An 18,309-nucleotide genomic window follows, 5' to 3' on the forward strand; every position below is an offset into this window, starting at 1 on the left:
GAGAGAGAGAGAGAGAGAGAGAGAGAGTTTGCAACAGGCCTGAAGATATGAGTTTCCATAAAACCTCAAGTAAAGCATATGCACTTGGAAGCATACAGTACTGAGTCAAAGTACTTTCCAAGACAGAAAAAAAGCACAATTATCAAAAACTTGCTCTGTTTAAATTAACCCATCTAAAGTAGAGCGTGCTGGGGAGACTGTTCAACTACAAATTTCTATTAACTTAATAAAAGTGAGTGTTGTTAGCAATTTGAAGAAAACTGATTTAAATCAACTTACTATTTTCAATTAAATACTATGTTTGCATTGAGAGGATATGTGTGTGCATTTGTGTGTTTACTTCAAAATATGGTGGATGGATTGAAGGCAAATGATGGACTCACACCTGGACTCAGCAGATTAATTAACAAACAAAACCTCTTTGTTGACATATTCAGAGAAAGAAGTCAGCCATCTGACACTTGAAGAACATCTCCAGGATTAAAGGACTAATGTCTCACCGAGATCTGGAGAAACTCATCCATGCATTTATCTTTGATTACTGCAACAGTGTCCTCAGAGGTCTGCCTAAAAATATACAAATAATCAATCTTCCAGCGGCAGCTGATCCAGAACTCTGTGGCTCTGGTTCTCACTAAAGCCAGGAAGATAGAGCACATCACCCCATTTTTAAAATCCTTACAATAACTCCCCATGGCTCAGAGAATAGACTTTGAAATACGTTTGTTGGTGTATAACTCACTGAACGTTTTAGCACCAGACCACATTAAAGATTTGCTGTTGTTGTATCAGCCTTCCGGACCACTCAGGTCTTCTGGTTCTGGTCTGTAAACGCTGTTTACACACATTTTCCCAACGCTGCTGCCGCTCAGCTGGGATTGACATTACAAATCAAATAATGTCTCTCAACTGATAAAGAGGCTGTTCAAGGTTATTGCTCTCTGTTTTCAACAAGCCGCTTTTTGGATAAACAATATTATGCACCCAGTGGGAGGAAATCACGCACCGTAATATGATGATGTCAAATACTATTTATTGATTGAAGAATGTGCTATACATCCTAAGGCGCAGACTGTTTTTTTTTTTTTTCTTTCTTTTTTAATTGCCGTCCACCACCTTCTGCTGGTTCTACGTGGTGATTAATGCAGCTTGTGCCCTTTATGCTTTTTTCTTCTTGTGTTAACATAATTGCTGTTAATTATAGCTTTTTTTGTATTTGCTATGACATTAATTCCTTCCATTCTCTTCATCCTCTCTTGACTGTACTATCTCTTCATTGTGGATTTAGCCTTGGTTTTGTTTCCCTAACCCATAGTTTTGTTTGTCTTCTGGTGTTGGCTTGGGGATTGTACTCACCCACTGTTCTTCTACTAAATATTTCATATTCTCTGAATCCATTATTGAAAATTATAAATGAGCCACAGCCATCATTCCAGCTTTTCATTTAATCCTTTAAATGATTCAACAAAGGAGAAGCAGGAGGAAGTGCAAAAAAAAAAAAAAAAAACATTGACGTGTCAGACTTTGCATTGGTATGAAAATCTTCTTTGTATAAGTCAATCCTACGGCATGCGTTTGAGTCAAAGGTCTGTGGCGTTTCCATGTCAACACTCAGTTAATGTGGGAACTGCTTGAAGTCTATTGCTACCTCTGGAAATATGTCAATCTTTGTGCCTTGGACTTGTAACCTATGTATCTGTGTTTGCATTTCTCTCTATTTAGGCTACCTTAACATCCAGTCTTGGCCTGAGAACATGACTGACCTGAGTGTTTTCTCCAACCTAGTAACTATCGGGGGAAGAGCACTGTACAGGTACCTGATGAAACAGCAAATGTGTTGTGAATATGCCCGTATTTGCACAGTGGAATATGTGTTTAACCAAAGTTTTATGTACTAATAGAATAGAATTGAGTAGAAATATCTTTCATTGTCCCTCAATAGGAAAATTCAGGTTTACCAGCAGCAAAGTGACAGACTAATAGGTGCATTCAGATTCACATAGTTCATAGGAAATAAGGGAAGATTTATGGAATTTACAGTAACTTGATAGCTGTTCATACGCAGAATGTCTTTGCTGAACTAAGCGCATAATGAAGTGTTCTGGGCAACTTTAAGAAGTTACACCAAACGTAAACAGCGAGGACTTGCAGCTAACCTCAGCCAGGAAAGAAGTTTCTTCATTTGCATATCCCTTTGATAGCAAGTTTAATTGTTTCACAAAACTATGTACATTTATATAGCCAGTCCATTAAGTCATAAACATGGATATTTTGATGATATTGAGGCTGAGAATAAAGATATCAGTCTGCTTATAAATCCTAATTACAATTGTTCAACACTGACCCAAAAGTGTTGGATTCAGATTGGCAATAAATTGCTTTTTTGGTCGGGGTTGTGCAAGGCTTTATTTCAGTTTGACAAAGCTTCCCTTTGCTTTTTGTTTGTCCTACTTATTCAAATATGGAATATTTTTGCAAAATATGGACTATTTTTGCAAAATTGGATGAGCTAGGATCAGCTCAATAGTTTACAAAATAATATTGTTATAAATCTGGCACTTATCATTTGCATCAAGTAGCTATTGGAATTTAATGGAGCTTGCTTCTTGCATCTTCATCATTTTAAATATAAAAATCATTAGTGAATACATTCGTTTCCTGTGATTAAGTGCTCTGAATTTAGATTTCTCCAAGTCTAATTATCACTTACAAAGGAAACTGCTTGGAAATGGTTTTGGTCATGATTTTGTTTTGACATTTGGAGACTCAAGTAGTTTTAACCCATCTGATGGAACATAATTATTTATCACTTACTTTTCATTGCCTTTTGCAAAAGTGCTTGGAAACGGGTAGTGACATTTGGATGGTAATATTGTAAGTCATGTCTGATTATATACTGCAGACTAGGTGTGTGTGTATCTTTTTAAAAGTGTGGTTATGTGCTGTGCACCTGCATGCAGATGAAAACAGCAGGAGAAATTATAGCCTGCCTCTCACCTTTGCCCTGTACTTGATCTTGCGTACTCTGTCTGTCTGATGGCTCTGACTCCCTGCTGCTTTTCTGCCATATTTAAACTGTAAGTGGAGCAAAAGGAACAAAACATGGGGGGAAACTTTTAAAAACAAAAGTAAAGAAAGACAGAGAGGTTGTTTAACTGGTTCACATTGTGGTCATTTAATTGCACTTTAGACAATATGGTGATGACGGTGGTAGGAGTTTTCCCTGTGATATGTGGGTGATGGGTGGGTGAGTATATATACACTCAGTTGAGTTGGGACTTTGCTGTCCCAACAATTTTTTTTGAAACACATTTTGAGATTGGGAACACATTGCCTTTAGATGAACCGTGTTGGATGCAACATCATCTGCATGATTAAGGCATCTTAATCTGTAATTGTGTCCGAGGTGAAAAAGAAAAAAAAAAAAAAAAATTGGCGGATGGATTGGGGGATGCTCATTAAAATGTGCTTTGTGCACTTCTGCTTTGGGCTCAGACAAATGCTAACTCAATAAAATTAACTTATCTTCAGTAAACTGTCCTGTTTTCTCTCTCTCTTTTCCCCCTTTCCATTCTGTATTCAACCTCAACTTTTCTCTCTCTCTTCTCATATCCCCCCTGTTCCTGTTTGGCCATGTCTTTCTCTCACCTCCACCTATTCTGCCCTCTCAGTGGGATTTCCCTGTTGGTGTTAAAACAGCAGGGCATCTCATCACTGCAGCTTCAGTCCCTGAGAGAGATCAGTGCTGGGAATGTCCACATTGCAGAGAACAGCCAACTCTGCTACTACAGCACTGTGAACTGGACAAGACTCTTTCACGCTGGTAACCAAAATGTCCTTATTCGCAGCAACAGAAGCCCACAAGAATGTGGTAAGTTTAGAGTTACATCTTAGGAAATGTTTTGTGTCAATTAAAATAAGATTGAAAAGTCAAGTCATTACCTACAAAAGACATGTATAATTTCAGAAATTACTCTAAGCTACAACTGTCAACTGACAATTTCATTGTTAATGATTATAAACATCTCAGATTCATTTCTGAAAATTATCTAGCGGGTCACAAAAACATTTAAACCAATACAAATCAATGTCATCCTGTTCTAGTGAGGAATTCTTGTTGACAATTTTTTGTTTTATTCCGTAAAATAAAGTTTTATTTTAAGATCAATTATTTAGCACTGTCATAGCATTTTATGTTATGACAGCTAAACTTTATTTCAAAGCAACTTGTTATGCTGGATTTTATCTGGGTGTATCAGAGTAAGGTATTAGAGACGGTGTAAGCCAAAAACACTGCATTTCTTTGTAAAAAAAAAATGTTTGAATATCAGATGTCATCTTCCTTGCCTTCACAGTTATGCATTACTTCAGGTTGATCTGTCACATAAATTGCAATAAAATGCACATATGTTCATATTTCCAATGATACAAAATGAAAAGGAAGTTGAAGGGTTGTGAATTATTTTTCAAGGCACAGGAAGTGGTGCAAAGCACAAACGATCTTTCCTTTGCTCAGTTTTTTTGCATGAATGGAATATCCCATTAATTTATAAAGGTACTAAAGCCCATAATTACATACAATAATATATTTACCATCAGGACAATTTAGACCAGAAGCTTTCACCAAAATGCCCACACATTATTAAATTACTATTTCTCCCAAAAAGGAAACAGTCTCTTTTTTGTATATCTGACAAAAATGCTCAGAAATCTTCTTTAATGTCATAAATTCATTATTGAGAAAGTCTTTGCAATAAACAATCACTTTTCTCACTACATAAGAGTGTTTTAAAAGCTTACATGAATTTTTAAATTTATTCAAAGGTTCTCATTTTTAACAAGGTTTTGAATTGTTGCGTCTGTTTTCATTCCGGTGGCCAAGTATGCCTAGCAACAACTGTGCCTTCTCTCTCTGAACTGCTGCTGTTCTTGTTTTTCTGGAAGTGTTATTTGTGATATTTACTATTTCAAAAATTCTTGGTGTTTAAGTGCAGAGTAAATTAATAACTTGTCAAATGTAATCATGTCTGCAATAATAGACTACTCGTACTCTAAATAAAACACCAGTTAGCTACAATGTAAAAAGGTGATTTCTTTTTCTAATCAAATTAGCTTGTAATTTACTATTATTTCGTTAATCACATTTAACTTAATGATCAAATTGTTTCTACAAAATAACATGACTGCTGGTGAGAAGATTCTCAAATCCCATATGTAAAAATATCAAAACTGTACACATATTCATGATACAAAATTATATTATGAACTACCAACCAACTCATTGTTTTAATATGAAAATACATTTATTTGTTTCCTTTTTTTTTTTTTTTTACTTTGGGTCCATTCTGCATACTAGTAATACAACCAAGGTTGTGACTGTCCAAACAAGTATAAGAATAAAAATGAATATATTACATTATGGAAAACAAACATGATTCTACAAATACCCTTATTTATTGTGATCCTGAATATAATTGTGTAATGTAGCTGGAGAGACCAAGACATATTTTTCTGAACTTTTCTGAATAATAAAGTATAAAGTGAAGAAAGTGGTCAGAGTTGAACTTATTGTAGTGACAAATCATTTTAGGTAGATACTGAATGAGTTGTTTAGTTCTGAAGTAGAAAAATGGTAAAGCAACTTATTTCTGCTCAGTCTTTTATTTTCACTTTTGGTTCAAAGGTTTAGTGTGAACAACTCAATTGTACATGTTTGTGTCCTTGTCAACGCTTCATTCCAACAACACAGCTTTCAGTCTTTAGACCATGTCATCACATATAAGTTTTATATGGTTCCAATATGACGTTTTTGCTACGCAGGATTCCAGAGCAGAAATACATTATGATGTCTTCATCATAATCACTTATGATCACTTGATAGTTGCTTGTATTAGTTGTGTATACCTCTACAGCATAACATGTTTCCAGAGCTTGTTCTGACAGATGTACTTCCACAAAATATCTGGCTGCATTGGTGAAAATTGTCTACATATTACATTGTTGTAATGCCTAGATTGGTCTGCTTCATATTTTAGGGCATTGCATCTTGATAATTTGTTTTATACACCACATCTGTTTCATTTTGCATAATCCCTTCAAAACTTGACCCAGATTCATGAGCAGGTGTCTTTGCAAGCACAATTTATTCAACCTGTAAAAAGCTTCTTTAGCACAAAAATATTTTACATTACAAAGACTCAAATTACAAAGGAGAAATCCAACTTCAGCTGTTTGTTGCTTGCATTTGACGGTTTGAACAAGAACCCTGTTGTGTGTGCGCATCCCCTGATCACAGTTTTTTGGTTACCTGTGTCTGCAGATGCAAAGAAAGTTTTCCATACAGCAAATGGAGCACTTTTCAAAGACATAAAGCCACAAACCTCTTTGAAATGTAATTGCTTACCAATAATGAGACCTTAAATCTGTAAAAGAAACAGCAAAGAATATTAGCTTTAACAGGTTTACTCTGAATGACACAACCCAGAAATCTGGCTGGTCACATAGCTTAGTGTGGTTAAGGTCAATCATGTATACACTGGACTTAAAAGGTAGAATTTTAACTGCATCCCTCAGAGCTCTTTGTCCTACATAAGGAGCTGTGTGTGGACATGTGGGTGAACAAGAATCGGTGAAGAGCAGGTCACATGTCATAGACTCCTCTTCTCCCTCTCAGTGTGAATGTAATATTGTGGTCAAAATGCTCAGATTAAATCAATAAAATAATTGTGCACTACAGTTTTGCACAATTGTATTGTATTGAATACAATACAATACTGTATTGTATTCCCTTGTAGTCCAAGGGACTACAAGGGTGATTGCTACCGTGATTGCTGACATCTGATCAGTCCTAATAGAAAATGCAGCAGAGTCACATTCACATGTTTACCATTTAGTAAATGTGTTTTTATGTTATTTACATTTTTGTCACATCCGTCCTTCCTTTTAAAAACATTATCACACTCATTGCAATAGGCTGTTCTTTCTTCCTAATGGTAGGGCTTTTTCAAGCATTTTAGGCACATTTCAAGTTGCTCTTTTTGATCTTGCAGCACAACTAATGTGTTTTGCCAGCCCCCAAACACTCTTTTTCTTGTTATTTCCTCTGTCTGGTCAGTTTACACGTGACACCAGATTACCCAGAGAGGTGGTTTTTGTGCTGTAAAAGCCAACGCCTTTATATTCTTCCCTAAAAGGATACAACTGATTTTGAGTCTCAGTCTTCTTTGAACAACTGCAACATTCTGTTAAAATAGCATAACGCAGTAAGACATCAAGGTTATGTGGTGTGGCCAAAAACAAAACTAACCTCATGTTTAGTGAAGAGTGTTGATTCAGTATTTTAACATTGTGCTTCCATGTGTCATAACTTTTATGGAAGTGTGTTGCGGGGAAACATGAGACAAAGAACAAATATAGTTCTATAAAGCAGAGCAGATGAGATGTTCAGGGTTGATTGGTAGTGCATTAAAAAACAAGACCTAACAGCATTTTTTTTTTTACTCTTTTGGCTGTTAGCCTAAATTATATCAACAAATCTGTGTGGCATCTGCAAGTTCTTTCTGTCTCATCTGTGGTTTGCCATTGTTTGCTCAGCATTTAGATAATGAAGCAGCACAGATCCCTACTGTGCTAACTGCACAAAAACATGTAATAGTAATACACACTTCATGCATAAAGATTAATTATCATACACACTGTTTATATATTCACACAGTTTAGAACACAACAGTGTTTGTGTTGCCAACCATTTGATCCAAAAGGGATAATTATCCAGACGTCTTGGTGTCTATTGTTTGACACTTTGTTGTTTCCGGAAGAGAAATAATTTAGTCCCTCAGCCACTCACCCATCTGCCTTACTTTATTTATCCCAGTCTTGGCTTAAGAAATCTGTTGCTATGAAAAATAGACTTTATAGGCCAACACAAATATGCAGTTGTCATGAGGAGGTAGAAACATTTAATGTTCAGAGTGTCTTGTGCCTTGAGACATTTAACCCTATGTCTTATCATGAGTGATGCTATTATTTTTGCTATTTTTTACACCAAACTGATGACTTAACAAATGCATTGTTGTTTCATTATCCATTCAGAAATGCATGAAAGCAACATTTTTGTCATTTCACTGTCTTTCTGATCGTTTGTCCTGAGCAGCCAAGGACCACATGGTGTGTGACACATTGTGTTCTGATGCTGGATGTTGGGGTCCTGGTCCGGACCAGTGCCTGTCCTGCCGGTACTTCAGCCGGGGACGAACCTGTGTAGATACCTGTAACCTGTACGAAGGGTGAGTAATGAATTTCTATACATGCATAGATAGCGCATAAGAGCACTGTCCCATCAAACGGTCAATTTCCGAAACCACACACAGAAAAAAACTTATAAAAGTGCACATGCGGTCAGTTCTACCCGTCGGACCATGCACAGAGTAAAACACTGATTGTTAATATGACAGATGACTCTTTAGAGTGCAGTATTTGTTGATTATTTTATATAGTATATAGTATGGCTATATGCCTAGAAATATAGGCATATAGCCTGCTTGAGTTGTGCTGCAGCACATACTCACACCTACAATAGCCCTCAAGACAGTAAAGGTCACAGAGAGAGCTGGAAGCATTGTAATAAATGAGAAAAATGAATAATGGTTATGTGGATTTATTGCAACTAATGTCACCATCATAAAATTTAACACCTATACAATATTTAATATAGTACAACCTTAATCCAAAATACAATTATATATTTAAATCATAAATATGTATAATCTTTTTTAAAAGATTTTTTATGAATAATTTTTTACCTTTGCAAAATTATAATTTGCAAAATTATAATTTATTTTTAATAGTATTTTAAGCACTACATGGTGTTCTTCTTTTCTCTTTTTTGTGTGTATTTTTTCAAATGTTGCAGAACATCGGTTAATATTTTTTCACATTTACTGTAAATCATGGACAAGAAGTAATTTATTGTGAAACAGATTTGCCGGATGTTTACATTTTATTGATTTACCTATTTTAATTGCGTATATTTATTAATGAAATAAAAAAAAGAGCAACTTCCATTAAAGTAAGTTTGTAATTGGTAAAGGCTCTTTTGGCTTGTATTTCTAGGCCCCATAAAAATGTTAATACTCCTGCACAAATTCATCTGAGATTAGCTACATAATGATCTTTAATCCTTAATTAAGGTCATTAATGTTTTATTCTGGAGGCACAGAGTGATACAAAGTTATTAAACCTATTTATATCCTTTAGCCTTTAACCACAAACTATACATGATCAGAGGGATAACCTAAATGTGTGAATGGAGACATAAACACCCATATTTGTAAGCTGGATATTTCCATATGCTGTGTTTATTACTTTAAACAAAAACAATGACTCATTATTCTATTGTTTGTGATAACAGTCTTGCACTTATTGAAGCTCCCTCTCAGTCTCCCAGCAGCAACATGCATGGCCACTGACAGATCTCAGGATTTTACAGCTCCAGCAAGAGAATATGTCAGTCAAGGCACTATGGTAACTGAATATCAGTATTTGAAGTGGTGGGCAGGAGAGGGAGAGAAAACTCTGCAACTGGAAGTGTAAAGGAAAATAAGACAGTCCTGCAAATGCCAAAAGCAAATCAAATTCACTTCAGCAGTGTGTAGATTATCAAAGATGGATCCCTCAACTATGAAAGGGGGAAAAAAAAGTATATATATATTTTAGCTATAAAATATAATTATTCTTTTAGAAATAAATAAATGTATAGGTGTCTTATTTTAACCCAACCATAAAAAATATACTTTATAATTTAATATTTTAAATGCAGATCACATACTGAAGTGCACTGTTATACAAGAGAAGGCTTTTCTTGACAATAAACACTTGAATAGAAAGGTTGGCTAACTTGTTCCTTTGTTAAGGGATAAGTAAACAGCAAATTGGACTGGTGATTCTGACACAACATCAAAGTATAGCATGATCTGTCTGTCTAAAATGCATGTAAGATTCACATAGTAATGAGCCTGGGCTCTCAAAACATGTTTTAGCTTAGACATATTACATATCTCATTGAAATGCCTTTAATTAAGTAACATGGCAACAGATATTTTCTTCTCAAATCTAGTCTAAACCCACACAGTTTAATAGGAGGAGGACTGTACTTTACTAGAGCATCTTAAAACTTAGTACATATTTAACTTGAATCTTCCTGAACACATCTACCTAGCTTGGGGGAAAAAACTGTTAAAATAGAGATTACGTGGTAGAAAATGGTGAACATGCAATGTTGATAGCTACAGCTTTTACTTGATTGTGAATTAAAGACCATTTAGGAGATTTAGGCACATTCAAAATGTGTGGACTGCAGGCTGGGTAAAGCTACAAGAGCCATCACACACAGGTTTATCCAGAAGATAGACTACAACTGTTGATTTGCTTTCTTAAGCCACTCCTGAATCAGATACAACAGAGACTTTCACTACATTAATATGTGTGTAATAATTTTAAATAGTATGACTTTCACTCACTGTCTACCTGAAACGTTTACAACAAAACACATTTATCAGGGTTTTCCAGTTTTGTTTAATTTTCCTTCTTATACAAGATTGTTTTAGGAACCGGGGGAAGTAGAGTACAATTTAAAAAACATTGGGAACAAGGTGCACCCCTGCAGAGACTCATAACATTAGGAGTCCCTTGATGTTATCGTCCTCCACTTTAAAAAGTGAGAAAACATGCACCCTGGGGAGATTTTTTAATGACATTTTAGTTTTTTTTTTTTTTTTTGTTTTTTTTTTTGTACTGACTTGTCTTTGTTAACAGAGAATTACATGAAAGCTCCTTTTGAGTTCAGAAATACAACCTGATTACAAAAGTTCGGGAAGCCACTTTGGAGAAGAGTCAGGATCTTGAGATGCTGATAGGGCAGGAGGGCTAGGCGTGTCACTGCGTGTCACAGTCACTGCTTGCGCACGGGGCCACGCCCTGCCTACCTGCCTGCCTACACGTCAGTCTCTATCATTGACACATCATCCAGCCAATGCAGCCATGAATACAACCCTAACCCCTTACTTTACCATGTATCTTATAATGCATGGTGTGTTTCAGTCTTTCTTTAGTTTGTGATTTGCTGTGCTTACCTTGCCTTGTATTTCAGAGGTGTTGACAGCATGGTTTCTGTAGAATAGGATTTTGTAACAACAGAATGCTCTAAGTTTTCAACGTTCATCAAGGGCCAATCTAGCAAGGGTTCAGGAAAGGTCTACAATCTATCTTGTAGATGCTAAAACTAAGCATACAATCTTTGGAATTCTGCCTACATCCTTCCTTAAGAAAATCCTAACTGTTATTGCATCTGATCTGATTATAATAGTAAACCCGTTTCTCATATATGGTGTTTTCACCCAGGCTTTAGAAACGATTATAAAAAAGAACAATCTGAACAAATCACTACTGCAGGATTACAGGCCAGTCTCCAACCTTCTATTGATCAGCAGATTTAGTGAAAAAGCTGTTCAACAGTTAAATATCTTCATAACAATGATCCGCTGGATTGGTGTCTTTCAGTCCAGTTCCTGTGTTTTCCAGTGTATTGAGACAGTCCTCCTCTGAGTGTCTATATTTACATAAATACAGACTGTGGAAGAACCACAGCATTGGTTCTGTGGGATATCAGTGCAGCATTTGCCACCGTTGAATATGGCATAATTACTGAGGAGACTGTGTCGGACTCTCAGGTCCGGCACTTGACTGGTTCAAATCTTGCCAAAAGAGCAAGATTTCTTTATATCAATAGAAAACCTTTCATTGTGGCAGACAAAAGTCACATGTGGGGAACCCCAGAGTTCAATCCTGGGATTGAATCTCAACTTTACGAATTAATTCTAAGTTTGTTTGTTTTGTTTTTTCTATCAGCCAAAGTTTTATTAATTTTTTCTCTAAAGCTCTGCTTGGCCTCAGATTCTTAAGATTCCCATCACATCATCCACCCACTTTGGAGTAGATTGGAAAACCATAACAGAACCATAACAGAAAACTATGACTGTTCCCTGTTATTTATGTAGATTTGTGCGAGTAACCAAAACTAAAGCAGAAGACATGAAAACATCTTACTGCCTGAAAAGTCTTGTATATCTTCCAGGTCCACCACAACCTTTTCTAGTTCAACCAGCGTGCATACAGAACATGTGTTTTACCTTCCCTGCCTCTTTGAAGGTTTTATGACGGTCAGAAGATGCATGATTAATATTAATTTGATTTTATTCCCAATGGAAGAGAAACTTTTTCCTTCTAGTGCTTTTTTTTTCTATCACTGAGCAAAAGACAAGAACACAGGTTTAGTTTTCTTTCTTCTGTATTAACACAGGCAAAGTGCCAACTCAGTTGCAGTGTGGTCAAATTGAATGACTTTTTGAACCACTCTGCTACTCTACCACTATACGTAGATGGCAGAAATTGAATAACACCAACATAATTTAATTGACTTTGAAAACGTCAGCCATCCCCCCACATCCTGCACCTCTCAACTGTGACGACCTCTTGGGTTACGATCCCCCTTACTCTCTTAAACACTGTCAGTTTCACTCTGGATTAATTTGGGCAAAATTGATTGAAAACGATTTTGTACAAACTATGTTCACTTGTGAATTAGGCTCTTGAAATTACTATTCTGCTGCACAGTATTGTTTTGTTGTAATAAAAACACCATATTACAGTTCTAATGTTTATTTTTGTCCTTTTAACCATGGAATGTTTGAAAAATCCTTACTCTTTATAAGAAAATAACTTCATAGCTTTTTGGCATTACTGCCACTATGACTTCTGTTTATTGTTTAATAATACTTTGCCCCATCTTTCTTTTTGCTTTCCTGTTTCACAGGGATATTCGAGAGTATGCCAATGGTTCAATGTGTGTGGAGTGTGATGCCCAGTGTGAAAGAGCAGACGATGACTCTTTAACCTGCCACGGCCCAGTAAGTTTGCTCTAACCGATAAGAATACACAAGCACACGGAAGCAATCAATTCATAGATGGCTGCGCTTTATACAAGTGGAGAACAGAGATATTTGTATACACTGGTTGTTATCTGATCATTAAAACCTAATACTATACGGTGCTATTACTCAGTTAGAAAAATATTTGTCATAGTTCTGTTTTTCCTACAGGTGTAATGAGACTGCAAATAACAAATAAAAGCAAAAGGGCATTACAAATACCAATATAGATTTAAAAATGTTAGGATTATGCATGGACATTCACAACACTATCCTCGATCCCCTGCTTATGTGTAATGTTTCCAGTGAAAATGTGTTTATAATTATGCTTATGCTAATGATACAACCCGGTCACTCACGTAAAAATTTATTCTAATTGTGTCTGTGTTCTAAATGTGTCCATAAACAATAAGCATTTTAAATGTTTTCTTTTTGTGTTTTCACTAAAATTGTGTTATCACTGAACTTTGTCATAAATTGTACAAAGTGTACAGTGAGGAATTGTCCACTCCGGACTTGATGTAGGCTAGACAGACCTTGGAATGAACCGGAAAGCACTAGCTGGATGTAAAATCCTTATTAAGTAATGATTAGCCCATTGCATTTTATGACAATTTCATTAGTCTTAAATGTTACCGCAATTTAAGACTAATGGAAAGTTCTTCAATACTTGCTGTTTGCCAGCCAGACAATCAATCTTTAGTTCTTGATTTTGTCAATACAAAGCCATTCAAGAGCTAATTTTCATGCTTTTTAATAAGACTTTAAAAAAGTATAGAGTCTGTCAAAGCAGTCTACAATGCAAAGCCAGTTCTTTATGGAGGAATTGGCCAAAATTCCAGTAAGCAATTGAGGGAAGCTTGGGGAAGGAGCTTCCAACAAAAGCTAGATGTAAATTATAGATATTATATTGCGTATTATATTATAGTTATAATTTAAAATCCACTGTTTTAGATTATAGCTAAAACAATACAACTAAATCATATTGTAAATGTTTTATAGCAATTCTATTAAATCATAAAGAAATGTATGTAAACCAATATGTTTATCTTGTGTAAAGGTGGCTTGCACAGTCCTGATGTACATATCAATCACAGCAACCATGGTATAACAATGAAGCCCATTACATTTGCTTTATAGTTTATATACAGTGACTTTTATTGGCTTTTTTTGGCTAAGTGGTTTCTAGCATACGCTGCTTGTGATGGAGGCATCCTTGACATTTACTCTTTTTATCTCAAGAAAGCCTGTTTACTGTTGAGTTTTTTTCTTGGTTTTCTTAGCCTCTTTTACATTTTTATCAAAATGCCAGTACCATAATTGAGTGGGGCAATATGTGTGGGTTGACCCACAATAGTAATAAAACATTTTAAAAAGTCACTGTAGATAAAGCACTTTGAGACGGTACCTTTCAAAAGAATGTATAATCTTTGAACTTTTTTGCATGTTAAAACTGCTAACTTCAATTTACCTTGCTGTGACTTTAAATAATAAACCACTACAAAGTAGAGCATGTATTCATCATAGGTGCATTTCAGCTGTGAGTATTTTAAGTTATATCTCAAAAATATTGGCACGTGTAAACACATATTTTTGGCAATATGTCTGTTAGATGAAAAGCATTTTTAAACATCTGTTTTATTTTTTTTTATTATTATTGACATTTTGTCTGACCTGAGCACCTTCATTTGCATTATTGTGTTCCCAAGATGGCTTGTTGCAAACATAAAAAAATAAATAAAATAAAAAAACTTCTTATGGCTATTTTTAAATAATTATTATCTTCTTGACACTTCCCCTAAATTTGCAGAGTGCTGGATGAAACATTCCAAGTTTGAAATGTTTTAATAGAATTATCAGGTTTGTGAGCAGATTATAGCTAACAACTGTTTGTAGTGCCAGAATGTAATCATAACTTTTATTGCAAAGCTGGTGCTTCTGTTCAGCAGTATTTCTGAATAAGGAGCTCCCATCCACTGGTGGTTTGTTCACAGACCCATCAATGAATGTGAGTGTTCGCTGTATCAGAACTTACTCTTGAAATGTTTTTTTCATCTCTCCTTTAACATTCACTCCATTTTTTTTTTTGAAGCACCAAACACCACCTCCAGTGAAAAAACAGAGGGAAATTTAATTTGACAGTTTCCATCATGCTGTTCTAATTTGATACTTCAAAATATGCATTAAAACATGTTGATAATAACACAAGCATTGTGTGACAGAGCCGTTGTGCACGCATACATACATCTCCTTCTCATGGGTGATAACAGGTATTCAAAATGTTGGGCAAAATCAAAATCTAAAAGCCTTTACAGTAACACTTTCAATTTACATAATTATACCAGATTGAGTACATCTTCTTTGACACACAAGGTGTAAGAGCACATATTTCTGAGAAACTCATTCACACATTCAACAGACCCTTACAAAATGCTGCCTGAGCTGTTTACGAGCACTAATTTATTTACACTAATTTATCTTCCTAGTAACATGCATCATCTATGAAAGCTTTGAGAGAGTAATACAAGTGCTTGTTTATTTCTCTAAAGTATTTTTCACACATGGCGTTGGTGATAATGTATGCATTAAGATGAACTTCCACATTGCTGATGTATGTGAAAAGTACATTTCTTTCTGACCATACCTTTGTGTTTGTGTGTGTGTCTGTCAGACGACATTATTTAGGCCTGCTGATGTTACGAGGCCTGTCTGAGAGACCTCGTCACCGCTCTTCCTTCCCTCTTCTATCCCCTCCCGCACCTATATTAGCTCCATAAATCCTATTCTAGTCGAATTGTTATGGTCATTGTGTGTGCTGTGAGCGATGGTTATTATCTGCCTGCTCTGCTCGTGCTGCTTTACGGTCTCGCCTGTTTTCTCCATTTTTTCCTCCTGTTATTCTCTCTTTTTTCCTTATTAGACTTCTCAGACTGTCTCTCTCCTCTACTTGGTTGTAATACATCCATGTCCACCCTCTTTGCTTCTCTTCACTTATTAGTGTGTGCTACCTATTTTTATTTTATATTTCTCTTACCCACAACTCCACTCTTGCATTATTTGTCTCACCTTAGTTATCTCTTCCACACTCATGCCTTTCTGTCCCCATGCAGACATGAGCACAACAGTAATATACTAAGTCTGATATGCATGTAGTGAGCATGCATTTATTTATTCACTATGCATTTCTATAAATGTGAATGTCTGAGTTAAGTCTAACAAAAAGCATCAGTGGCTTGCAAAATTATATGTTCTATTTGGTCATTTCTCTATGTCTTCAAGTAACACCCACAAATGTATCACATTTTATTTGGTTTGATAGACAAACCAAAGAAGTGCATGTGAAGTTGAATGAAAATGAAAGATTATATTTCACAAATGGAAACCTGAAAATCATCTATGTACTTGTACTCGGAGTTGATGGGAAGATGGATGCAGGCAGACACAGGGCTATACTGGAAGGAAAACCATTACAGGCTCCAAAATTTTAAGATTGGGATTGATCTTCACCTTGTAGGAAGAAATAAAACCAGAACACAAACTCAGAGCTACATTAGAAGCATTTAGGCCAATGTACATGTGTTAGAATAATTTGTAAAAAGTGTTGAAAAGTGCTTTTCAGAGACTTCCCATACAATCTAACTGAGCTTTAAATTTTACTTAAAAATATATATATATCTATATATATGGTCTGCATACAAATGCACACCACATTTTGTACAGTAGCAAACGTATGTTAAAGATAGCAGTCTTAAATTAGTTATCTCACATCCACATCATTGCTTCAGTGACTCTGATGCTCAAAGTCGTGTTTAAAACTTGAAGCTTCCTCATTAGCTGTAATGGCTACAGGTGCCTCTTCCATCCCAGTATGAAAACTTTTGTATGATAGTGCTCATTAAACAAAGCCACACACAGTAGAGCTGAAACGTTCTTGGAGCTCAGTGCAGTGCTAAAAAGAGTCCTTGCATTTTTAGGTAAATCCATTTTGAGATCACCTTAAACAACATTACCATCAAGGATTATTGATTAAGCTATACCCATTAAATCTGCAAAAGAAGCTGAAATATTGTCCATAAGCAAAGTTAAAGGATAAAATATAGGTTAGAACAGTGCAAGACGGAACATGGAAAGTTCTGCTGTGGGCAGGAAGCTGCTGGGAAAGCAGGGTTACTGTATTTAAACAAAAATTAAATAACAGTTTTGACAAAAAGCTTGCAGGCCAGAAAATGAGCTCTCAACAAACGACATTGAGAGAGAGAACTATCTTAACATAACATTTAACATTCTAATATTTTGTGCTCCTTGTGAAAAAAAGTGCTGTAATGTTTCATCACAGTGAGTTGTATGATTGCACAATTGAAAGTTTAAGGGGAGGGGGTTGTTGCCAGTTGAAGCATGCGACTTGTCAAAGTGGACAGATTCATCTCTAAAATTTATGGTTTAACCATGAGCAACAAAATATAAAACCCATATACGGTAAAAACTATACTGTATGCACTATCACAGCAGCTGATTAGATAAAGCAAACAAATGTAAAATCATCCCAGTAATGGAAAACCTCTCTAACAATTCACAATTCAATCCTATAAGATGTGTACATTATTGGTAATACAGGTTCCTTCAGGCAAACAAACTTTGACGAAGATTTATAACAACAACGGTGACAATACATTTCCTTTCTATTCGAATTTGCTATATTAGGTTTACCTCCATATGTTTTCTATATATACGCCCGTCGGTTTTCAGGAAATTCAACTCAATAATATTGGAAGTAGTTTTAATGGCTGCCTCTGGCTACAGACCTCAAAACAGCCAAATAGAAAACCAATTGTTTTTTACACTGAAATTACTACTACGACTGTACTAGAAAATGTATTGTTTGAACTCTTTCAAAGATGATTGTTTTCAGAAATAAGCATCTAAAAGATGAATGCTTTTCCTTTTTTCTTTTTGCCATAACCCACAGGGCCCGGAACACTGTGTGAAATGCCTTCATTTCAAGGACGGTCCGAACTGTGTGGAAAAGTGTCCTGATGGCTTACAAGGTGCCAACAGCTTCATCTTCAAATATGCCGAAGTAAACAACGAATGCCATCCCTGCCATGCCAACTGCACCCAAGGGTAAGAGCAGTTTGTCCGAGGACGCATCAGAGTGCTGCGTTTAGATGGCCTTTTCCCTGCAATAAACAAGACATCCTAGATTTTTCTAATGTGCCTCAATTTATTACAATTTGTCAATAAGAAATAACAAGCAAAAAACAGGGATGCTGCTTTCTTCCCATTTTTTTGTTAGAATGTAGTGCAATTATTGTCAAACTTCATGCAA

The 18,309-nt window shown here is 35.7% G+C and overlaps 1 protein-coding gene across 1 annotated transcript in view; it reads left to right on the plus strand.

Moving 5' to 3' along the window:
* The window catches only part of erbb4b (erb-b2 receptor tyrosine kinase 4b), a gene marked incomplete at its 5' end in the record, with an annotated part of 154,438 nt that overhangs the window by 86,805 nt on the left and 49,324 nt on the right, over positions 1 to 18,309 (plus strand). Inside the window, 5 exons of the mRNA XM_015034837.1 lie at positions 1,723 to 1,813; positions 3,672 to 3,871; positions 8,153 to 8,285; positions 12,869 to 12,962; positions 17,950 to 18,104. Of these exons, the coding sequence (XP_014890323.1) occupies positions 1,723 to 1,813; positions 3,672 to 3,871; positions 8,153 to 8,285; positions 12,869 to 12,962; positions 17,950 to 18,104 (673 nt within the window). The remainder of the gene's footprint in view (positions 1 to 1,722; positions 1,814 to 3,671; positions 3,872 to 8,152; positions 8,286 to 12,868; positions 12,963 to 17,949; positions 18,105 to 18,309) is intronic.

The sequence above is a fragment of the Poecilia latipinna genome, unplaced genomic scaffold, assembly GCF_001443285.1.
Source record: "Poecilia latipinna isolate Pla-1442-1.1 unplaced genomic scaffold, P_latipinna-1.0 Scaffold19, whole genome shotgun sequence".
Taxonomy (NCBI): domain Eukaryota; kingdom Metazoa; phylum Chordata; class Actinopteri; order Cyprinodontiformes; family Poeciliidae; genus Poecilia; species Poecilia latipinna.